Raw genomic sequence first — 25,057 nt, 5'->3', positions numbered from 1 at the left:
GGGCTATTTGCAGGGGCTGTTCAGAGCAGGAATTAAATGTGGATGCTCAGATTCACCTTACAGAGGTGGTTATCAAGCCCAGAGATGGTCACAGTCCTCTGAGCTGTAGAAATCAGATACCTGGCATTAGAGGTAGGAAGATGCTTGCCTGGGTAAGGAGGAAGGCACAGCTGGACTGCCAGGTGGCTTGGGATTGAACGAAAGTGGGACCTGGGCAATTTTAAGCCTGGAACTTATGAAAATAAGCTGTTACAGGACTTCATGACATTAACGTCATTTTTCTGACCAAATGCACTCGATAACCCCAGCAAATCCTGATGATGAGTCCATTTTCTGTTGTCAGTGCCAACACAGAGTGACATTAGAGACCACAAGGCAGAAAGAGGAATGCTGAGGCAGCCTAAAGGAGCATTCAGCTCAGCCTAAACTACTTGTGTGTTTTGTTTTGTTCTTTTAATTCTTGAAAAGAATTAGAAAAGGATGGCAAATTTCATCAGAATTGAAACAAAACCATTGAGGTCTTTGTCTGCAGATTAAGTGTTTTCAGTAACTAGAAAGAAGAATTGTTCTCCTGTTTTCACTCTGTTTGCTGTACCTTAGAACCAAGGCGTGTAGGTTATTTGCTGAGACTCCGCAAGTTTTCTTATTTCGACTCTTTTATTTTAGAGAAGTTGTTTTGCAGAACCGTGTGTCCCAGGGAAGGAAATTAAGGTCAAAGATGAGAAAAAAAACCCACCTAAGGGCCTGAAATACTTTTAGTTTCTCAAAGACCACCCTGTGTGGGAATGATAGATTTCAAAATGGGTGGAACCTCTAAGCCTGGAGTTGTATCAAGTTATTAATGAAAAATCTCTGCGATCTTTGTGTGAACCAAGATATTTGCGTGGTGTTTTCTCACTCTTTCTTCAGCAGAAGCACTGTGGCCTCACAAACTGAAAACTAGCCCTGCTTTTTCTCTGGCTTCAGAAATAACCACGTATCTTGAAAAGCTGTCTCAGCACTATTGAAGGAGTGGGAAAAGAAGTGTAGGATATCCCCATGGTTTCATGCAGTGCAGCTGTGCTAACAGAGTGCATTGAGACCCAGACCAAAGGAAAGGCACGAAATACTCCATTAAATGATCAGTTGAGTCTAACAGTAAAGCTTCAGGCAATGGGGAGATGTATTGCCCAGGTATCCTATTGCAGATGGGAAGTTTTTGTCTTCTTTTTTCATGAAAGGGAAGCAGATTCAGAATATTAATAAACTGAATCCCTTTGTATTAATAGAATTTTTACTGAAATCAATGGGAAAATTATCTTCTGATAGGAAGGCTGCCTTACTTTGAATTAAAATCCTTAAATATTCTTACAATGTATTTGGATTAAATATCCGTATTCTGTGGGATTAAAAGCTTTGGTTTTACTTCTAGTTGAATGTCTATAGGATGATGATCAGATTTGAAAACAGCTAAGCCTCTAGATTTAATCAGTTTACAAAAAAACAACCCAACAAAATACATGTTTTTGAAAGAAGCAAGTGTGCATCAACATACAGCCTTCAACAGCCCCTCCTAGATCTTGGAGTAATTATTAGTAGCACAGGAATAATGGAACAAGTATCGACCAAATGTAAAATGCAGTTGCCACAGTGGAGCTGTTCCCCCTATGTCAACTCAGCAGTACAAGTGGTTGGTTTATAACCCTCTTTAGGTTACAACGTTTTAACGTTTCTTCAGTGTTTATTTATTCTCTTCCCAAAGAATGTTCTGATATATCGAGTTTACAACCTGTGGCTCATGTGATGGTAGTGGAAACAATTAAGCTAGAAGCTTTCAAAGCCACCACTGGGATTTTGATGCCCAAACTCATTAATTTTAATAAGAAGTGAGCTGCCAGTCGTCTTAAGTGGTTTCTAAAAGCTCAACCCATAAAAGCACCTCTCTACTGGTTCTAGTTTACTAGGAGCTCAGAGCAAGGTAAACATGTTAACAAAACAGTAGGTGTTAAAAGGTGGAAAGTATGTGTTCAGATGTCTCTAAGACCATTCAAGGAACCAAACGGTGGCCCCAGCCTTGAGCTGGCAGATGTGGGCTGATGTGGGGGCTGCTCCTACCTTGAGCGTCTCAGGGAGTTACTGACAGATCAGAACATGAGGTGTAGTTTTGGTGGCAAGGAGAAGAAAGTCAACGGAAACAGAAATCCCAGCAATAGCTCAGTTCCAGCTGCGATGAGCACGTTGTTTGTCTACTTTGGGCTCTTGTGTCTGCTCCATGCTCTTCCCACCTTAGCACGTTTATACCCACTGCAGCCTTGTGGCCAGGGTAGTGGTCTTCTCTTAAGTCTGCATATGACGACTGAGTTGCAGGAAGACCTGGTGAATTCACACAGAGGTATCCAGAGCAGTGCCAGAATGAGCTGTCTTTGAGCAGCATCAACAGCTTGTGTTTCCATTGCAGTTGTCCACATGGTGGTTGTAGATGCTTGGTTCAGGTCCTTCCTACCTGCCTAACCCATCCTATCCAAGTTTGCACTGTGTTGTCTTCCAGGCTGCATTTGCACATTGATACATCACTGACCCACCATCGTGGCTGGTTAGAAATTTAAGAACTGTCTGCTGTGGTCTGAGGGACCCAGCTGATGCAAACCTGTGAGAGCCTTTCCTTTCACATGAGTCTGGAGTTGGCTTTGCTTCAGCCATGGGCCTCTGTCACAGCCTCAGAAGTCTTGAAGGCTTTGGAGAGCACCAAGATCTCGCACAGGAGGCTCCTGCACTGATGAAAATTCATCTTCAATGTGGAATAAAGCATTAATGGGGGCAAAACTCCAGAACCAGTAGATCTATCTGTGATGTAGAATAGAGCGCGGAGTGAGAATGAATGAGTTTGAAAAGGACTCACTCAGACTGCGAGTGCTTGGAAAAAGAGGGATTTTCTTGTGCCTTTTACTAATGAAAGCAACCTTAGAGAACTTTAGAATTCATTTAAACAAGTGCGTTTCTTTTCTGTACCTGTCATATTATCTTTGAAGAATTTCATTAACGTTGGCTATGAGTGACAAAGTTACTGTAGTTTTTGCCAGCGAGTCTCATAGTAGCAACGATTAATTCTCAGTAGCTATTGGAAGGACCTTTGGGTGAAACATGGTGCACTGGGAATAGAGATGTTAGAATAGACCTTCTTGTCTGGTATTGTAATGGACTTCAAAAAAATCAAAGAGAAAAATAAAAGCTGCCATTAGTAGTAGATGTGACTTTTTTGGAAGAGAACAAAATGTTCCATAAATGAAACATGTGGTTTCACTTGCAGCAGATTTTGTACATTGTCACCAGCGAAGTTTTGGATTTTTATTACTTTTTCATTAAAACGTCTTACTGGTTTCACTCAGGAGGCAAAACTTTTCACGTGGCTTTAATTGTTTCTGTCTTAAGAGTCGTAGTATCCATGTAATAGAAATAGTTTCACAGACCACAGCTTTATATTGCCTATTAATTCTCTTCCATTTTCTGCACCTACAAGTCATTGGGCCATCCCAGAGACAGAAAAAGTTCATCTCTTTCAATTAAGACCAAACAGGAACTTCTACTGAAGTTTGGGGTGGCGGGGGGAATATCACTTTATATCGGTATCGGTTTATTAGATATTTGTTTCCGATATCTTGGCTCTCAAATGTAAGTTCACATGGCCGTGTATCAGAGCAGAGAGTTTGTATTAACTATTTTCTAAAATTAGTGAAACTCTGGAAGATTAAAACAATAAAAGGCCTTTTTCTGCATAGTTCCAATCAGATGTAAGAGGTGGTGGCACGTCAAGCAGGAGCTCTGGCAGTGTTGTTTCAAGGTGGCTTTGGATGAGTTGTTTACCACCTCTTTTTTGCTTCATTTATTATAGAGCCTGCCAGGGTTCAGGTCTCACATACCCCATCCCAGCAGCCTGGCTGTTAGATGATGCTTCTGTCATCAGCCTGGGCTTCCCTGATGAACAAGCATAATTATGGTTGCTGTCAAAACAATGGCTTTTTTTCCACAGATCATATCCAAAGCTGAACAAAAAATAAGGGAACTAGAGTTATTTCATTAATTTAAGATCAGCTTCTGTTAAGGTATCAGTTTTCCTGAGTCACAATTTTGCCGTTTAACCTTCAGCCCAGGGGGGAGGTGATGTTGACCCCTACCACAGGCTCTAAAGCCTGTAAGAAGCAATTAAAATGCCAGAATACAGCAATATCAGCTGCCTTTTCCCCTGTTTTATTCAGTTTAGTGTTTATTTGAAATCTCACTCAGAAATACTACCGCTGTAGCCTTTCTTTCTCCTTATGCACCTTCTAAGCGGTTAGGAGCACCCACCAAGTAGCGTAGTCCTCTGCTTTGACTTTTTCTTAGCACGATGCCTCGCTTATTCACCAAATGTTTAAATCTATTTTGCAGTTCTAGGACGCCAAAGACAAGCCCAGCCTTGCAAGGGTCCCCAGCAACAGCCCTGCCCGCTGTCCAGCTTTCTGAGCAGGTCCCGCTGACGTCTCCTTCCCTGAAGCCCCTGCAGATGGATGAAGAAGACAACCTGTCTCCTCACCTCCTGTTGCCAGATAGCATCAGCCAGCTGGAAGAGTTTGGGAGGCAGAAGAAATGGCACAAGAAGCAGCACAAACACCATCGCCAGAGACAGTTCAATGACCTCTGGGTTCGGATAGAAGACAGGTGAGTCGTAACTTCTATGGTTCTGGTTGTCTTCTTGCCTCCTCCTAACTAGTTGTGCTTTACAGATCCTAGGTCGTGTTGATTAGACTGTAAGGAGGGTTGGAGAAAGGCTAACTGCACAGACAGGGAGTGAGGTGATGTTTTAGGAGCCTAACAAAGAGCTAGGAGGAAGGCTCACAAGCACTTTGATATAAAAGTAAAGAGGAAAAAATGCTAACGATTAGAATATTTAAAATATACAGAAACAAAGACTCGTAAGAGTAAAAACGGAAAAAAATGGCAATGGAAAATATTCTGTGTTTGCCTTCTTTCTTCCAATAATTATTTTCCAATCTTTACTGTCAGTTTTCAACCCAAAGACTCGCCCGTTTTCCAACCATGCGGAATATTCCTGGGGGTTTTTAGATTCTGACATATCTGGGTTTCAGTCTGCTTAACTGTGTTCTGGGACTGAGATGTTTTATCATCTCAGATGGTATTGCAAACTGAGGCAAAATTAAGTACTGGACTAAGGCTTCTGTGTGAAGAGAATGGAGACAGGCACATTTCTGTGACTGTTCGGTCTTGGTCTGAGGTTAAAAGCTCCCATTCAGTGTTGGAATAAGAGCAGCTTTCCTGTTTGACCAGGGCTTCTCAATGGGTGCTTTTAAGGATTCCTGGGCAACTTATTCTCCCACATCTACAACTGGGAAAGCTCTTGGTGCCTTTATCCAGGGCAAGTCATGGGCAGATAAACAGCCACTATGTTTAGAGATCTCCTAACAAGTAAAAAGAATGAAATAATCTGTTGGGAACTGTGCGTGCAATGATTGTGCTTGAGCGTTACTCTTATTCCCATTTTCATAGCACCCCAATTCCTTGCAAGTAAAATGAGTCAGAGTCTCTCAGAGGATTTTCCTTTTGCTAAGGAAAAAACTCCACATATTTGTGTTTTGGGATTTGGGGGTTTTTTTATTCATTATTTTTAATGGAGTAGTTGCCTCATTTTTTTGTAGTTTGCTGTATTCTCAGGGTGAGCGATGTAAGGGTTGTTATTAAGGTGGTGCATATTAATCTTAACGTAGCAAGGCTGTTTCTGAGGTTAACGCCAGCCTCGGTAAGAAGGATTCCTATGCTTTGTTCTCAAAGTGTGTTCAGTGGTTGGATCCTCTCCACAGAGAATGCTTAAGTATGAACTAAGAAGTATTTGGTTCAACACAGTCGATTGCCTCGAGGACAAGGAACTTTTCCATCTTTCTTCTGCTCAGTTTGTGGTGTCCCATGATGTCCCAGCATTTCACAAGGGTGTCTGGTCCAGCTCACCGTATGCATCAGACAAGTGAGGGGCTCAAATGGATCTGGTGGCACCATCCTCCTGCCCTCGTCCTATCTATCCAGAGAGAATATTGGATGTTTGGCCTAATGTGGCTGTGGAAATGTGGGGCTGGGGGCTTAAAGCAGTGGTGCTTGAGTAGCTTTGGCAGACTTTTGTGCCTTTTGATGCTTTTATTTTGGTAAGAAACCTTCCTAGGAAAAATATTTATGAGAGTAGTTCCCCAGGTTAGAGTTAAATTATTTGCTCTGTGATTTTGTCTGAATCAGAACCTTTTACTCCTCTGCTGCAATTTCATAAGGATGGAGATAGGGATAAGGAAAGATAAGTTTCTGCTCCTACCGCGCTGGTGATGAACCAGGCTCTGTGTGTCGCCTGCCTTGCTGAAAGATCCCAGGGAGATATTAGTGGGAGATCACAGCCCTAGAAATGAGGAAAGGCTGGAAGAAGGGAAGTGTGCCTTAGTGCTTTCAGATGGTTGTAGTGCTTCTTCCGTTCTGGAGTAACTTCTGGTGTTTTCCTGGAAACAAAACAGAACAAAAAATACAAACTGTTCAGCTAAATCAGAGACTCGCAACCAGCTCTGCTTTCCCCATAAATTGGACGGGGTCTCAACTTTCATAAACCAGCTGCTGCATATTGTGCTTTTGGCAGTTGGGTTTCATCAGCATTAATTGCAAGCTGGACCTTGCACAAGGCAATAAACAGTGAGTTCTCTCTAAGTGGTTCTTTTCTGATTGGCAAGAAAAGAGCAGAAATGTGTGCCTGTCACCAGACTTTGCAGCCGGATCATTCTTGGGAGGAAACAGCTAGGATGGGTAATATGGGCAGTGGAGCGTTACCTGTGCAGGAGAGAGGTGCATTAACTTATATTGTGTTACCTCAGTAATGTTCACTCATAGAGCAATAAAGCACTCAACAGTGCGACTGTTAGCGCTCATTTTTGGAGGATAATTGGTGTTCTAGAAGTTCACACTTCGACTTGTCCCGTAGATCCATTGTGCATTTGCATATACTGAAATTGGAGCCCCCCATGTTCTATAGGGACTGAGGTCTCTGCATATAATATTACCTTGAGCTATGGCCCTTTATTTCCAAATGGTTTTTTTTCCAGTTTGAGTTTCCTAACTCACCTGTTGTCAGCTGAAACTTTACTTGTTCACCTTTGAGATAAAGTAGAGGTATTTGGGTCATTATTACAGCTTTCGGATGAATGTTGCATAAAACTCATTGTTTCCATGCGAGGTCGCCAGGATTCAGCTGTTTGAGCTGCCTTTCAACTTGAAAAGTCAAAGAGAAATGTACAGGTGGAGGACAAATCCAGGCAAATTTAAACCAGGTTATTGATTCTTGTATGAACCTCATTGAACTGTGAAATGACTGTGGTTCGTACAGCTCTTTTCCAAAGCTTTATTGACCGCGGATTAGAGGACTTTATGAGACATGAATTGCAGGGCTTTTATGGACTAGGCATTTCTAGGCTATCTCACACACTTCCATGAAAATCTTGGGGTGTTTTTTTAAGCTACCAACACAGAAACAAAGGAAATGAACACAGGAGAGCAATCTCAAAGGAACATCAAAAGTCTGACTCCAACCTATAAAAGCCAGGAAATCCATAATTAATGGTTCCACTAAGACTTCGGCTCACACAGTCGTCCAGGTCTGATCTGAGCTTATGGCTACAATCTGCAATGGCGTTGTGAAAACTGAGTCATCATTTAATGTCACACATCATTATTAGTATTTACTTTCAGTTATAGCTTGGAGATTGTCCTTTTTGTTCTGCCTTAACAACCGTGTTTAGATTTGTGTGTTGGGGGTCAGCACTGCTGTGGAGGATGAGAAAGCTCCTGCCCTGTCTCTGACAGAGCTGAGATTTGCTCATCTCCTGGGTAATCGGCTACAGCGAAGCCTGTTAAAAAGTAAAAAATGCTGATGAAATGTGTGGTTTCCTCTCCCTTCTGCCTCCTTCCCCCCAAATCTAAACAAAACGAGAAAGTCCTGCCTGGCTGCAGTTTGTGTTTGAAATTGTTTGTCAAGAATCGAAATTAAGTGGAGATTTCAAGTAGCGGGATGGTTTGTTTTTTTCTTTAACGACTTGATTTTGCAGAAATGTGCAGATCTGAAGTCCGTCTTTGGGAGGAATTTGAACTTAGGCAAAACTTAAGCCCTAGCGAGCTCCCATAGCCAAAATCCAGCTGGGGCAGCAGGGAGGGGAGGCAGAACCCTCGGGCCGGAGGGCTGCAGTCTGGCATACAGAGCGTGTTATTGTTCCTGTTGACACTGTGTTAGCTAAGCTTCCCCTTGTCATATATTTAATTAATTACAGATCATTCACTGGCTTTTCTTGATGAGCCGCTCAGTGAACTGAAATAATAGAGAACCATCTGCGACATTTCAGAGCGGTCTGTGAGGGCCAGGTCAGGATCGCACCTTCGTTCTAATGGGCAAATAGTTTTAGGCTGCAAATTAAACCAGCCCCGGAGAAGCTCTGGCAGCTGGGGGGGAGCATTGTAGCTCCGGGGGCCCTAAGGCAGGGTGGGAGGACAACTCCTTGAACAGGGAGGGAGGTGTGAGGTTTGGAAGGGGCGATGACAGCTGGGAGATGCAAAAGAGAGAGAAATACAGCGGTGGGAAGAAAGAATTAGAGAGGGTGCAATGGGCAAGCTCAGAGGTTCGTTCCCACTGCTGAGGTCGGGGGGAAGATGGTGTTTGGAAAGACGCTGAGGACACACAGTTGCTTCACTTGCACAGGATCGGAATTAAAGGAAAAGAATTATTATCAGAAGAGGAAAAAAAAAGAAATTCCAGAGCCAGATGTAAGCTCAGCCCTGCAAAACCTGCCATTAGTAGGAAATGAAATTAATTCCCCCTGTAATTGGAAATGGCATTTCTCTGATAACCCAGTGCTGAGTGTTCAACCCCAGATGAATGCAACAGCATCGCAAATATCCATTTCTTTTAGAAGGAAGTTATACCAGTGATGGATGAAGGGAGACAACGTGTAATAAACCGCACTAAGTGTGCCTGTACAGAGTGAACCTTATCAGTTTGGATGGAATTTAAGCACTTAGTCTGTTATCCTTTCTTTCAAGACAATGCAGTGATGGAAAACAGAACTCTGTCAACTCAGACAAACTTTTAATTTCACTTAACTGCATCTGAAAGGTAAATTTCGGTAAATGAATCCAAATTGCTTCCTTTTCACAACACACGGTGCTGAAATACAGTACTTAACTTCATTAAAGAAAAGACTGCTTTTCTTTAGAGGAGACCTAGACACTTTTGAAGTCTAACAGGTAAATTGTGGTCAGATGATTTCCCTCCATATGGTAGCTTTGAGCTTGAAAATTCCATCACTGGGGCCTTGTTTGTTTAAATTACTCTATCCGCCTCCTGCTAAGGATACTGCTCGGGGAGTGCGTGTCTACTGATGCTCATGGGGAGCGGGGTTCACCCCCTTCTCCAGCCGAATAACCCGCTGCCACCATTGCACTTTTCCGCCCTGTGTTCACCCAAAGGTGAGGATGCAGCTTCAGGACCTTTGTAACCTATTGTAGTGAACCTGTGTCCCAAAGGCATCGCTCCAGCAGCCAGGAGCAGCGGGACCGTGGGTGTGTTGGAGTCCCACCTTCCCTCCCTTCTCACACCTCGGTGCTGTTTGGGGCTTCGCTGCGTTGTGTGGCCCCTTGGCTTTCCTACAGAGCTTCTGTCGACCATCTCTTTGAGTGTTCTGGCAGGATTGTGTTGTCGGGGAATTTGATGATCAGAGTCCCAATCAGTGGCTGCCCTCGGTCTCCAGAGCACGGCACATGGATCCCTGCTCATCAGAAAAATCTCGCGGTTTGGGTACAAAACCCTTCTGTCACACTGAATGGTCTCAAAACACCTTCTAGACAAATTCTCTCTCCTGGTTCCTCAGTGGAAGCTGAACCTTTTTGCCTTGAACTGGCCTAAAATCTGCTCTTAGTTTGCCCAGTTTTTTATGAACTCCGATGGATGTACAGTGGCGAGAAGATGACATTTTGGGCAGTGCATCTGTTGGTCCTTTTCTCTCTCCATGTTTCATTCCTTTCTGGAACATGCAATCTTGTTTCTGTGAAAGCATCCTCAGCTTCTCCTGAGCAGGAAGCAAAGCGTGGAGAATACTGCATTTTCCCCTTCTTGGTTTCTTACTATTTCCATTTGAATCCCCCTTTAGGATGAGCAGATGGCTTGATGCCTCCTTTAAACAAGCACTGATGTTGGCAGTTCACTCATCACCTTTTGCACAGCCCCAAGTACTCAAGCCCTCCACTGGAAGTAAAATAAGAACATGCTATAACTCAGTGCCATATAAATAAGAGGTAAATCTCCTGACTGTAACATATGATACAGTGATGACATTATCCTTCCTCCCTAGATGGTTTTTATTGAGGCTTCTTGGATTATCAGGTTGGTCGGAGTGCACAGAACATATTAGTTAAAGCTGTGAAACCTGGTCTCAGCACACAGTTCTCTCACACATCACAGTGATGGATGGGAAGTCCTGACGTTCATGTCCAAAACTCTTAGCATGTCCATGCTAATAGACCCTACCCTCTGTCAGCTGGCCGTGAGGGAGAGCTTCTTGCCCTTTGGAAAGCCAAAGACTTAATTCGTTATCCTCCAGATGGGCCTGAAAAGATGTGCAGCCACAATTTCACCCGCTAGACATGAAGCAGTATGCCAATGCTGTAAATACTGCAAAATAAAATCATTAGAGATAAAAATACATGGCATTCTCTTGGAAAAAGAAGCATACTTTTTATACAGATTTCAGTTTTATTTCATGAAACTTAATTCTTTATTGGTAATGCATTAGGTATTTTATTTTTGTGAAATTTAAATCCATCATGAATATTAAATCCATATTTTTGAAGGCGAGCAAATAACAAAATCGGAGCACACAAAAGCAGGATTTTTGAGCAGTGAGGTATTTTTCAGCACTGGATATCCAGGAGCACTTTCTGCTTCTTCCTCTTCAATGCTGATTAAGACTGAAAACACAATGCAAGATGTTTTATGGAACCTATTAAGGGCTTTCTCATCCTTTCTTGTTTTCTACTTCTCATTGGGATGTGTTGAGTTAAAATATTCTATGTTATATATTTATATCTGCCCCAGTTTGGTGTATTTCTGACTCAGACTGAACACAGCCCTGCCATTGCTGGCTTTGTTAAGCTGCCGAAGATCTGTCTGATGCAGCACAAACAAAATGTTTGCTTAGGATTCAGTCTGAAGAAGGAGCAGCTACCGAGGTATGATAATCTCTTCCTCCGTGATGCACATCCCCACTCGTTCCGCTGTTTCTCAGCCAGCGCAGTCTCATTTGCTCATCCAGTGCCAGGACTCCTCTTGAGTTTGGACAACCTATTAACTTTTCGGTTCTGTGGTTTTCCATTTTCCGCTTAAATTTGCTCTTTTTCCAGTGTTCTTTCTACCTGCCTTATTTTAACTCTGCCCTTAACTGGGCCCTGGAACAAGGAGTAGGAAGGGACCCAGCATCTCCCATCTTCATCTCCAGACCTCCGCACTCCCCTTCACCTCCCTGAGCTCACTGTGCAGGAGCTGTGATCCTGCAAATGCTGCGCTTCGCTTGGCCATCACTCCACGCCAATGAAACTGTGGGGTTTTGGAGCCTACAGCCTCCAGCAGAACCTCTTTGAGAAGGTGGCATGTCTCACGTGTCACTTGTTTGTCATCTGACATTACTGCAGACTGCAGTAGGTAGGCAACATAGCCAAGCATCCTCCCTCTTCATTTTTAACCAGAAGGTAGATCTCCTCCATGTTATTTAATCTTTTTCTACCATTTCCACACAGATGTGTGTGTGGCCATGAGCACTGCAGGCTGGACAAGACAGTCAGCACTGCCTCCATTTGTTCTTGGCTAAATTCATGGACATCATAAAGCAGTCCAAGCTCTTTCTGTTGGTCCTTTTCCTTCTCTTGACAACTTGTCAGCCTTGTGGCCAGTGACAGGAGTGTTGGGGGCAAACCAGGGTCTAGATACCTACAATAATAAGTCATTAGCAAAACCTTTCTGCTTATACATTGGATCAAATTTATATTTCTCAGGCATCAGAAATGTAGTTACAGTTGGCATTACGCTGGAGAATAGGTGCCTAAGAGTATAAATGAAGAAGCAAGTTTATTTTACCTGCAGCTTGTGTTAATGTTAATATTAAGCTACTATGGTTTGGTAGGTTAGATTCTATTTTTGAGATTCCCATCCACAACTACTCAGTCATAAAATTAAAGCTTCAGGACTGGACCTGTAGTACAAGATGTATCCTGTGGAGCTAGGCAATAAAAGGAGGGTGTTTATTCCACCAGAAGAGTTAACACTGTGAGTTTGACTGTCTCCTGTGTTAATGCAGATCTTTTTCTCCAGCTATTTTTAGTCTGTTGCAGCAGCGTATCCCACTGTGATCTGGTATGCAGGAGCTTTGCTGTGAGGTTTGCAAATGCTTGTATTTCTGTGTGCTGAGGACAGAGCATTTGTGTGTTATTGGGGCGTGTGTTCCTTCGGAGCTGGAAGGAAGGGCAGACCACGCATGTGATCCATGCACATGTTTATTGTTGCCAGTGAATAACTGTGTACAGCAAATGGACTCTGGAAGAAAGCTTCTTAGCAGATGTCGTCATGGCCCTTCCAATTTATAAATATGAGCCTTGACATTTATATTTTCCATATCCAGGGCTTTCACTAGCCAGATGTTCTGAGGATTGGCTCCTTGGAGCCTTTAACTACGACTCTTCATAGCATATTGTCTATCACACACACACACAAATAAAACCACATTCCTGGCTCCTATCAAACAGATAAGAATGGAAAATGCACTAAGTACCCTCAGGTAAAGGGAATTCCTCTATATCTGAACCTCTTTACGTTCACTTAACTGAAAAATGAGTTGTCTGGTTTAACAGGCAGGGAAAATTCAATACACAGTAGCGCTTTTACCCTTCTGCTTGGTGTGGGTGAAGAGTGTGGTTTGTGTTAAGCTTGCAAGGCTGCCTGCAGTTGCAGACGTGGTGACAAGCGCTGAGTGGGATCGTGCCCAGGGTGAGCTGGACTCCTTAAACACAGAATCACAGGGATTGGGAGGGCCCTGGAAAGCTCATCTAGTGCAACCCCCCCATGGAGCAGGAACACCCAGATGAGGTTACACAGGAAGGTGTCCAGGCGGGTTGGAATGTCTGCAGAGAAGGAGACTCCACAACCCCCTGGGCAGCCTGGGCCAGGCTCTGACACCCTCACCAGGAACAAGTTTCTTCTCAAATTTAAGTGGAACCTCTTGTGTTCCAGTTTGAACCCATTACCCCTTGTCCTACCATTGGTTGTCACCCAGAAGAGCCTGGCTCCATCCTCCTGACACTGCCCCTTTCCATATTGATCCCCATGAATGAGTCCCCCCTCAGTGTCCTCTTGTCCAGCTCCAGAGCCCCAGCTCCCTCAGCCTTTCCTCACACGGGAGATGCTCCACTCCCTGCAGCATCTTGGTGGCTGCGCTGGACTCTCTGCAGCAGTTCCCTGTCCTGCTGGAACTGAGGGGCCACAACTGGACACAAGATTCCAGGTGTGGTCTCCCCAGGGCAGAGCAGAGGGGCAGGAGAACCTCTCTGACCTACTGACCACCCCCTTCTAACCCACCCCAGGTGCCATTGGCTTCCTGGCCACAAGGGCCCAGTGCTGGCTCATGGTCACCCGCTGTCCCCAGGACCCCCAGGTCCCTTTCCCCTACGCTGCTCTCCAACAGGTCATTCCCCAACTTATACTGGAAGTTGGTAGTAAAGCACCTGCGCTCCCTAAATTGCAATTCTTGATGCAGAGCTTTTTCCTTTAACAACGTGTTCCGTATTGGATGGGGTGGTGGCCAGCTCCACCATCTGCCTCTCAACAGCACTACTCGTCTGACAAAATGTGACAGTTTCCACCTTCTTATGAGCAAACTGAGTTGTTCACTGGACTGGCACAGCCAGCACTGACCCTGCAGGGAGGCTGGGACCCGTTTGCACATGAGGTTTGGAGCTGTTGAGGTCAGGAGCAAGACATTTCCCCACTTCTCAGAGTGTGGAAGCAGCGGAGATGCATCTGTGCTCCTTGTCCTGCACCCATCAGGGAGAGAAGTTAATGAGTCGTCTCAAAAGTGGGGTTTAGGTTGAAGGTGGGACCTCTGTAAGGACACTTCTCGCTGTCTTAATACCTGTCTGCCTCAGTGATATGCAGATGTGTTGAAGGGATCACTTACCATCTAAAACGTAGAACAAACCTTCTTCTTAAACACTGCAACCCTAAGCTGAACTTATTGTATATTTGAGTGTTCTTCATATCTCGCAGCATCTAAGCCCCAAAGTCTGCAAACCTGCTGTTCCTCAAGGTAAAGCCCTAGACTTGGTAGAGCTACATAAAATCCATAAAATGTAAAAAGCTTCATCTTCCAGTGAAAGCACTTGAGTTACCTTATAGAAAAAGAAATGTCTTTAAAGTTCAGTGGAAATGCAAGCAGACAACACAGTCAGTGCTGGCCCAAAGGAAAAGAGTAAGGGATATGGGATTTATTTCTGGTTCTGCTTTATTTCTGATTCCCCTTCTGACTAGTGAGTTGCACGCCCTGTGAAACTAAGTGAAGAAAAGTATGACAGGGATGAAAACGACATTAATGTTGTGGCGGGCAGTTGGTTTCTAAGAGGGGTTTAACCACAGTTACACTGTGGTAGCAGGTTTACCTAAACAGACAGATTGATTGTGAAGTGAAAGGGGAGATTTGATTCCCTGAGGGTCCCAGCAGCGCCGGGTGCACGTCCTGCTGGAAACCCAGCAGGACCACGAAGGGCAACTGTGCTCCGCGGCCAGTTACTCATGGAACGAAGAGGTAGGATTTATTTGAATTCATATGGTTTCAATGCTATAAAAGCTGGGTTCCTGCAATTATGAAAATGCCAGGCAAAATTCCCGTTTCACTCAGATCTCCTCTTTACAATTCCTGAATAACTTAGCTGGACAAAGTTAGCATTATTGCACCTGGGGCCCGAGCCCGTGGTGCTGGAAGGCGGGGGAGCCAAGGCTGCTGCTCTGAGCCGGTGGGTGTGCAGGGTGCTGTGCAGAGATGTGGTACAGTCCATCCTCACAAAAGCTCAGTTCTGCAGGGCCCCTGTAGTGCCCTGGTTAGGACACCCAACAAGGAAAAGCTTTTGCAGCCTTTCCAGCCCTGCAAGCGGCTTTTTATGAGCCAGCAACGGCATCTCGGGGCTTTCAGTGGGTTTGGAAGTGCTGTGGCTGGTATCATCGCAATTGCTTTGCAAGCAATTGGAGGGACCCAAACCTTGTGGGCAATGCAGCAACTTAATATCCGTGGCATTTCTGCCTGGTTGATATACCCCATGAACTGGTTTTGTATTTTTTTTTTATTCATTTTGAGAGTGAGTCCATTGGAAAGAAAAAGAAGCCAGTGCTTTTGTTAGTGGAACAAGCTTGGGTTCAGTACTGCTCCAAATAACAGGTTCAAAGATCTGACCCAACCTTAATTATTCTTACTAAGAGAGACTCTGGAAAAATCCAAGCAGTGAGCAGGAAAGCAAGCCCAGGGAATTAGAGAGAAAAATGCGATACAGACGAAGTGGAGAGAAAAACCGCTACGTGGAGATGGAAAAAGAGCAGGGAGAAGGAAAAAGGAGAATTAAATGGAAAAATGCAGTATATTGGACATCCATTTAAGCCAGTTTATATTTTGTTTGTTCATTCTGTTCCTTAATACATTGCACAGCCATCTTCTTAGTGGCAGCAATTGTGTGTCTTAGAGAACAGTCTTGGAGAAAATGCTTAATTTGACAGGATGTTTTAGGCATTTCCCCACTACTGCCTATTCTAAATCATTTTAAAATCTGGAGGGGAAAGTTGATATCTTTTACAGTGTTTTACAAGAAAGTGACAAGGTCAAATACATACATCTCTATGAATGTATGTGTTCCCCAAGCACATCTAAACATGCACAGTTAATTGTGTGCATCTGCAAAAAATATTTGAGCCATAGGGCCCACACAATGCCAAACAAACACTTGAGTGCACATAGGAGAGGGCAGACCAAGTCACTCTGGTTCTAATTAATTGAAAGGTTGAGCCCAAGACGTAAAATATGGGTTATGATTTTGAGCACCCCAAAAATGCAACTTGTTTCGCATGTAGGGCTGTATTGGTGAGTGCAGGCAGTTGCAAAATGCAGACGAGATATTCTGCTCACGCTTGGCATTTGGTTTGAAACCACCTGATTGCAGCACCATCAAACGAACTGTAGGTTTTGCATAGCAGGGTGCCCAAAAAATCTTCACAGATCCCATCACCGGCAAGATTTTTGCAATACCAAGCCCATCTGTGCATGCACCCTTGATGCTCTTGCTTACTTTGGCGGTTGGAACTGCAATCATTATCAGTCCAAGGACCATCGCAACATGGTTATTTGAGCCGTTCTGATGAGTGCTGTAATTGCACATACAAATCAGGTACATGAGCAGATGTGTGCAGTGGGTGGGGGCGAGTTTGTGGATGTTTTTGAGCCCACATCACTATTTAGGCTATCATGAGCACATCCTGGCTCAAGTGGTGAAACAAAGGGCTCTGCGCTATCCCCTGTTAGCAAGGGCCGGGCTCTGGGTAAAACTGGGATGCATTATCCCGGCTCTGCGATCGCCTCGTCCCAGCGCAGAATCACGAGGGGATATTCTTAGCATGTTAGAGAATCATCAAAGCATTTCTTAGAAGGGCAAAGGAAAGAGCTAATGTTGTCGTCTCCTGCCTTAGGACCACCCAGACACTCTACAACAAATCATAGGTCTTCAGCTACAGTATCTTGAATTATTGTTCGCAGAGATTTTAAATAATTTATTTTTTTTTTCTCTTTTTTAAAAGGATGACATGTAGTTTCCTGACGGGCTGGTTTTAATAAGGTCAAAATCTTTGTTGTTGCCAAATCAGAGAGGACTGTAACATCTTTAAGTCATTAGATGGGAATGGGGTAATTACTCAGAGGGTGTGCTTCAAAGGTTATTGGTTTTTACAATGTTCTGTGTTTTTACACCATTCTGCAGTTGTCTGGAAAGGAGCGATGGGCCTGATTCTGCCGCTGCCACATGTGTGGGTGCAGGGTTTGTATCTGCAGGGTTTTGCTGAAGGATATCAGGGCGGGAGGTTGAAAAGGGCCATACACAGTCTCCCCTGGGGATGGGGAAAGCTGAACCTGACTGAACGTGCAGGAAACTTTAACACGCGCTCAAAGTTCGTTTCAGAAAAGGGTCCTCAGGCTGTGCTGGAGTTGTTTCTTGCCTGCTCCTTCCCTACCTGCTACCTGCATGTCCACCTTTGCTCCACCTGTGGCTTGAGAGATGTTCTGCGTTTTAGGAAGCGTTTGCATGTGGCCTCGCTGCAGGGCAGTGTCACTCGGGGGCTGAATTTGTCATCGCAGAGGTATTTTGCAGGTGGCCTGGGCAATCAGGACCTGCAAATCACAGTGAGAGCCTGCAAAAACGCTTCATGTTGGGTTAATGCTGGTGGTGTCACACTAACACTTCGAGGTCTTGACTCAGATCAGAGTCAGGGGAGTAGTAGAAGTAAAGTGATTTAACAAGGTTTTGATGGTTCCTTGGTGGGTGACACAGAGATAGAAACGAAATCTCCTGGCTTCCAGCCCATGGCCCATCCAGAGAAGGGGTCAAAACTGCACTAGAGGCATTTGAGCTGGGTTTCGACATTAAACCTCCTCCTGCTTACGCCAGCGTGGCCTTCCTGGAGCCACTGAGCCAGGTAAACCACCTTCTCCTCCTTTGTGCCAGAGCTCAGAGCTAAGACCCTACAGAGGGGACACCAAGCCCCGCCATGCCAGTTGTTGGGGAGCTGCTAAGGGACCGAGGAGGGGAACTGTGTCCCCACCAGCTGCTGCATTTTGCCCTGCAGAATCAGCACTTTTCCTTTTCCACACCCCGTGGCTTCATCCCAGTTTAGGAACCTGTCCTTACCAGTCAAAGCCCTCACTGGGGCTAAGAGCTTGGCAGAGGTTCAGGAGACCCAAATTCCAGAGATAGAGATCTTCGGAATCAGCTCATCTTGCCTACCTTGGAGACAGGGGGAAAGGATTGTCCTCTTGAGACATCTTGTTCCCCATGAACTGTAGCAGGAACACAGTTGAATAGCTCCAACTATAAGCTTGCATCTGAGATGGCTGCAGTTGATCTCATTCTTTAAATCCTGTTAAAGGCCAGGGTATCAGAAGGACCACCCATGATTCTCTTTGGTGGCATCTTATGCCTGTCCTGCTGACAGCCTCAGGTCTAGTGTGTTCAGGAGGTGCTTCACATTGTTTCCCCATCCATTGCATCCCTGCACACCCTTGCTTGCTGTCAGGCTTTAGAGGTGCCAGAGCTTTAAAACAAGGCTGGATCAGAGCTTGACATTCCTCGCAGGTGTGCAAATGGTTCCCATTTGAGCCTTGTCAGAAGGAGAGCTCATGTCGACAGCAGCGGCTTGTCGAAGTGCTCCCGATGCTGCTGCCTGACGCCTCTGTGGAATACGGCCAAAGATCTGTGCTCCCAGTAACCCTGGGGGAAAGGGAGAGTAGCAGAGATAAGGCCCCTTTGGCTCATCCCCTGTCTTCTCTGTTGGCCACAAACCAGTGTGTGATATTGCTTACTCATCCGGACATGCAAAGGTGATTTACTGCACTACTGCAAATAAGCAGTGGGCTCCTCTGGACCAAAGCTGGATTCCGTAATCAGATCCAGGTTGGATTATTCTTTTTTAATGAACTGAACCTTGTGAATGCATGAGCCTCCTGGCCTTGATCCCACAAAGGGCTTTAGGATGTGCAGAGCTGTAGGTATGTGAGTATTAGCCTTGCTGGAGCACTTGTGTGCTGTCGGTGTTTAGCATCCTTCTAGTCTGAGGTCAGGAGGCTCAGCATCTTGAAGGATTCTGCTGCAAGAACGGTGTCTGTAAGGACAGTGGTGATGAAGAGGTAGATGAAGCTTGTGGGGCATAAGGGCTACACTGATCTAAATAATTTCTTGCAGAAAAACATCAAAAACGAATATGAAAATTTCAGGAGATGGGGACTTCACCTTCCTTTGAAGAGGTTACTCTAGTGGTCTTCACAGTTAACTCCTTGTCGCTTATTTCTAGTGTGATTTTTTCCAACCCTCAACATACTCTTTTTTCCTCTTAGTTTAGTACCGACTCTTTCCTTTCAAATGTGTGGTCAGAATTCTTGCCAGCCAGCCTGTTTACATACTGCACCGAGTTGGTCCCAGGGCTTTAAGCAGATGTATTTTTCAAGTCTTGATTAATAAATTTCGGTGACATAAATAGGTCTGGTTAGTTCCAAGAATAATTGTCTTCACTAGAGGAACATTATTTCTGATCACCAGAAAAATGATGTGATCAACTCCTTTCACATCTGTTCATTAAATGAAACAGAAAAAAAACAAAATAGGGCAAAATTTGTTTGAAAAGAAACAGGAAGCATATGCTTAATATCACTTTAAAAAAAAAAAAACCCTGGCCATCATAAGGTTAACATCAAATCACAAATGCAAAACAGTCATTATTGTATTTACTCGAAAATTTTCTTTCAGTTTACTAGCTCTTGGGGTTTTTTTCCATTGAAACAAGCATTTTTTTTATCCAGGGTTCAATTTATGCTGGCACGTTGTCTTGATAAGCTTCTTTCATCAGATGCTATTGTAAGAAAGGGCAGCTGAATCCACATTTGTTTACATTTATTAGAAATAGTTGTCATGTGTTTGTATAGCTCCTTTGATCCAGGAAAAAATAGAAAACCTAAATATTTTGTAAGTTATGCTTAAAGGGGTCACTTCGTCAGCCCTGAACAGAAACCATGTTGGGCTGAGGCAGATTAAAAACGCATAGCAATATCTCTATAATTTGGTCACTCCTCATCCCCTCAGAGCACCCTCAGTTCTCCATGAGCTTCAGGGCAGTTACCGGCGCCATAAAGGTGGTTTGGACTTTGGGGGCAAAAGGTGGTGAAAAGACCGTCTTCGTAGATATTGCATGTTTTTCATGTACTTTCTTTTGCTTTGCAAGTAAAGCAGCAGTTGTACCTGCTGCACAAAGCATGGGGCTCCAAATAGCTAGAACTACAGTTTTGGGCATCTAAGTCCAAAGAAGACAGAGATCAACTAAGCAGAAGGGATGGAGGGAGAGCAGCTGAGGGCTTGCAGAGAAAGGTGAAGGGAATTGCTTGTTCAAATCAGGAAACATGGGTAAGTCTTCAAAGCATGTGAAAGGCTGCTGAGAAGAGGAAGAGAATAAACCTGTCCATGTGGACAGGAGAAACCACAAACATGCACTGCAGCAAGGGAGATTGGGTGAAACGTTAGGCAGTAATTTGGGATGTCAGGAATGGCGAAACGTTGAAATAGATGTCTACAGAGACTCTGGAATTGCTGTCATTGTAGGGTTTTTTTGGAGAATGGATTAGATGGATGTGTCAAGAGGGGTTTAGATCTTGTTCCTGGTTTTGGGACAGATGAACCAGAAAGTCCCAACTGGTCTTATCGTCTGTTATTCTGCTCTAGTGTCGCATGTGGTCAGATGAGCCCTGCTTATATGGATAAACCAAGTCACACTAAAACTCTGCTTAATTGCTCCTTGTAAAGTCTTTGCAAACTAAGCCAGAACACGAAGTCCCCCAAAGGGTTGCATGCCTTTGTTTTATTTTTTCGGTTCTAAAATACTCAAAATTATCAAGGTGCTTCAGCTTATATCCCCAGTGTTAAGGACTCGAATCATGTAATTGGATTCAGTAGGGTCTGTTCACAAAGCCTGTGCCTGGGGCCCCGTTGTGGGGGAAAGTTTTACACGTTCTAATGATAGTAAGACAATGTATGACTAATGCACGGATTTGAAAAACTGCCCTATTATCTGATCAAAACTACAAGCTCATGAATATGATACCGCAGGTCATTTGGCTAAAAGATAACTGGAGTCTTCCAAATTTTTAAAACAATCCCATACACAGAAGCAAAAAAGAGAGGTATGAACAGTGAAGCCAGTGGTTGCCTGTTCCCCACAGATCATGTGGAAGGTTTTATTAAAAGCATTTTTATCAGACACCAAAGACCCAAATACAGAGATTATCCTGAGCTGGCAAGAGAAGGCGCAGTAATAATTTAGATGATTATCCCTCAGATCTGTGATTCATTTTTATTATTCTCTGTGTACATTTCAGGCATGATCAAAACCTCCCTGGGGATGATGGAAAGTTCCCAGTTGAGCTGAGTGGACTCTGCTGCTGCTCTCACCCTTAGGGAAGGTCTGAGTGTCGGTGGATCCTATGTGCATGTCCAGAATGCTCAGAGGGAGTTTGGAGATGTCATCTCCTGACACCAGGGCCACCTCTAAGATTAGGTCGTAACCTAACCTGGTCCCTTTCTAACCCTTGGAAGATAAAGACCCGCCCAAGTAAGAGTATGAACCTGCTAGAGACCTGCACTGGGATGGGGTGGACCATTTTCTGGAGAGGTTTCTCTGCCCGTTCACTATAGAACAGCCTAGTTATGAACTTGGACCAGAGGTTTTACAAGGAGTTTTGTAGCATCTGGTAAAAGGGCTCATTCTCTTTAAATATCTCTAAAACGTCTTGGCAGTCAGAGTTGCATTTAAGACAGTGTCTTACATGGGTAAACTGTGATTCATGTGCTGTTAGCATGCTTGGTACACATTAATGGAAGTGCACTGTTTTTCTCTTGTACAGCACTTTGGGATTTTTTTAAAGCAAAAATACCCACCTAACACTACATTTTAACAAGGAAGACTTGATAGAAATCTAATGTCTTGAAAACAGAAAATGACCTCACTGTCTGAGAAGAGTGGTCAGAAATTCTCATGTCTTTTGACAGGAAATCCTGGGATTTTAAGTAAACCGTAAGGGGTTTTTTCCCCCAAAAAAATTACTTGTTTTCAAGGGAGAAAAAAAAGAATCAACAAGAAAACACTTCTGGCAGTTGACTGGAAAATGGCAACATCATAGAAACCTAAAACGTTGATTTAAGGCTGCTTTAGGAATTCCTTAGATGTAGTTGGCTCATGAATGGGCCTGTGAGTCTTTTATGGGTTCCCTGAGCAGGCTGTGTGCCCACGGGCCGTCTCACACAATACATCCCTGAGGTGCAGAAAGGCAGTTTGCGCAAAGGACGTTTTAATCTGGCTGGAGGATGGAGTCCGCAGAATGTGTCAGGAGCGAGATCCACCCAAACTGCAAGTACGAATGGCATTTTGGCAATGTTGTGAAAATTGGAATTGAAAACTAGACCCTCCTTGCAGTTTAAGATTTAACTTAGGGCTAAATTGTGTAGCAGTGTAAAGCGACAAATGGTAACCTAGAGATGAGTACAAGCACCTACTCATACTTACCTTAGGGAAAACTGTTATGAGGGGGTTGGAAATAGTGTGATCCCAGTGTTAGATCTGTGCAACACAACATCACTCAGCAGGATAAACAAGACCTGGATCGGAAGCTGGAGTATGACTGCATTTCTGTTGTATTAATCAGAGCGCGTAGTACTTAGTTTTGTCAGAAATGTGCTTTAATGATGCTTTATATTCACTGTGGGAAGGCCATTCATATTTGATGTCACATATATTACAGGAGCTCGGATAGACATTACCTAATCTGGTATCATTTTTGCCAGCGGTAAGTTAACCACTGGAAGCTGGACAGATTTGAAACAGCAGCGTTAGCTTATCCCAGATCAACTCTTTGTGTTGTGACTGCTGCGGTTTTGATGCAATAGAGCAGAAGTGGTAAAGCTACGTGTCTTGCATCGTCAGTTCAAGACAGAAACCAACCGCTCACCATGGGAATTTAGATAAGAGCTTTCTCTAGCAGGGCCTGATTTCCGAATTTTCTATTTGCAGCAGTTAGTTCTTCTGGAATGAGCACCGCTTCCCACCATCAGCGTCCTTAATACTGGTCAGATGGACTGTCTGCTTCCATGAAGCAATTCCCATGTCTTCAGTTCTAGATTGCCTTTCCTTTTTCCTCTAATTCACTGCACATGAGTTAAGATCATTTCTAGGTACAGAACAGCTCTCCCACCCAGAAGATGTGGTAGGGATGAGGGAAGAAATGAAGTTCATTATGCCAAGCCCCAGGATGAAGTGTAGCGTGCAGTGATTGTGTGTTGGGTTGAATGTTGACCCCTGTGTGTTTAACCACTGCCTCTTCTGGGTGGACTCTGATCTCCTCACAGCTTGCGATTGACTCAATGCCTTTGAAACATCTCTCTTGTTATTGTTCAGGCAAAGAAAGACAAGAGCCTTCTCTATTTCTGTGCATGAATCTGGAGGAAGGTATTGTTCCTTTTGTCTGAGATTATGCAAGACACAGCCTTCTTATTCCAAGGTCAAGGTCTCAGATACTGCAGCTAAATATTTATAGGACTGCATAACTTCTTACCCCATAGGAAAAAGAATGGTTATCTTCAGTGCCTCCAAACCCCCTTTTATGGAAGATTTTAAAAGTAACACAGAGAATCTTCAGCTTCTAAATCCAGAAGCCACCTCGCATAGTCCTCGTGGCCAGTTGTGCTGCTCTGTGACAACCGCTGGATTGTGGATCATCAATATTGCATGCAATGGAATTATTTTATGAAATGGAGATTAGAATTTGAAACTTCCAAATCAATTGTAAATTGACCTTTTTGACCCTCAGTGTCATGGGAATCGTGATGGATTCCAACTCGCCCATTCAAATCAAAGTACTAACTCAAGCTACAATCAATAAGCAATCACGCTGCTATTGAGGCAAATCCAGAGATAGGAGAACTACACTGAGTCTGGTTTTGGTATTGTGATACGATCCAAAATGTCTTAAAGCCACGAAAAGAAATGAAGCTGCTTGGTCTCCTGTGCTCAAGGTTATCAGATGTGTAGTGAGATCCTGGGAAATTTCTTATGGCTCATGAAAGGGGAGAAAGACAAGTTTTGTGGCCTCTCCTGGATCTTGTATTCAGTCTATGGTAAGTCACATCTCTGAGACGTGACACATTTTGAGACCTTTGGTGGCAAGAAGGTGCCTAGGAATATAAAAACAGTGTCATCTTGGGTCAGCACAAAAATACACCTGTCTCTCATACTGGCCAACAGCATATGCTTGATATATCAAGTTTATAGCATTTATTTTTTTAAGAGTGATCCTTCCTTTGGCCATATTCTACTGGCAGCTCGAAGTTGAGGGACATCCTGAACCAGAGCTGTTTCCAGACCATCACACTTAGCAGCCCCCAGGGACCTCCCTGCCTCACATGTGCAAATACTAATGACAATTGTGATTGTCATTGCTGTTGTTACTACCCCCTGGGGTGACTGCTCACAGGGTAAAGGGTTTTCCTGTTTAATTCCTTCTCCTGTGTTTTCTTCTAGCACCACCACGTTGCCTTCCTATATTAGGATAACCAATGGCTACATCACAGTCAAACCCCCCATCTGGATTTCAAACCGGCTGGACCAGAGGCCGCGTCCGGATCGCCCGTCCCAGCCCCAGCCCACGAGCTCAGCACCATCCCGCCGTCTGTGGCCACCACTGACCTCCCTCTGCCTGGCCACGGCTGCTTTTCTCCTCAATCTACTGCAGCCATCCTGACCACATTAGTATTACGTGCAATCCCTTTGGAAATAGAAAAGAGAGATAATTTATGAACGAATTGGAGGTTATGACAACAACAGTCACAAACTGGACCTTCTCGGTGAATCAGTAGTGCCTTCTAGCTGATTTTGTCTCTTTGCCCAGATGCATTTTGAAACTCTAAAGCTTTATTGTAACACTGACTTACATCTTCTTTTTGTAGAAGGATCTTTATTTCCCATAGTGCTATGGGGTTTTGTAAAATATACATGTTCATGTAAAGAAAAAAAAAAGAAAAAGAAAAAATGTATTTATTCGACTGGTAAACTTATTTTTTCTTGTTGTATATGTTAATAACATCCCTATTAATCAGTAGCGATGGTGAAACAGATAAATTAATATTTTCTATATTT

The 25,057-nt window shown here is 44.0% G+C and overlaps 1 protein-coding gene across 1 annotated transcript in view; it reads left to right on the top strand.

The window, feature by feature from the left end:
* The window catches only part of TRABD2B (TraB domain containing 2B), a gene marked incomplete at its 3' end in the record, with an annotated part of 282,246 nt that extends 257,584 nt beyond the window's left edge, over positions 1-24,662 (top strand). Inside the window, exons 6-7 of the mRNA XM_080348856.1 lie at positions 4,405-4,674; positions 24,443-24,662. Of these exons, the coding sequence (XP_080204982.1) occupies positions 4,405-4,674; positions 24,443-24,662 (490 nt within the window). The remainder of the gene's footprint in view (positions 1-4,404; positions 4,675-24,442) is intronic.
* Between the last annotated feature and the right edge of the window lie 395 nt (positions 24,663-25,057).

The sequence above is a fragment of the Nesoenas mayeri genome (assembly GCF_963082525.1).
Source record: "Nesoenas mayeri genome assembly, chromosome: 8".
In the NCBI taxonomy this organism is placed as follows: domain Eukaryota; kingdom Metazoa; phylum Chordata; class Aves; order Columbiformes; family Columbidae; genus Nesoenas; species Nesoenas mayeri.
This window is presented reverse-complemented; position numbering and strand designations above follow the sequence as displayed.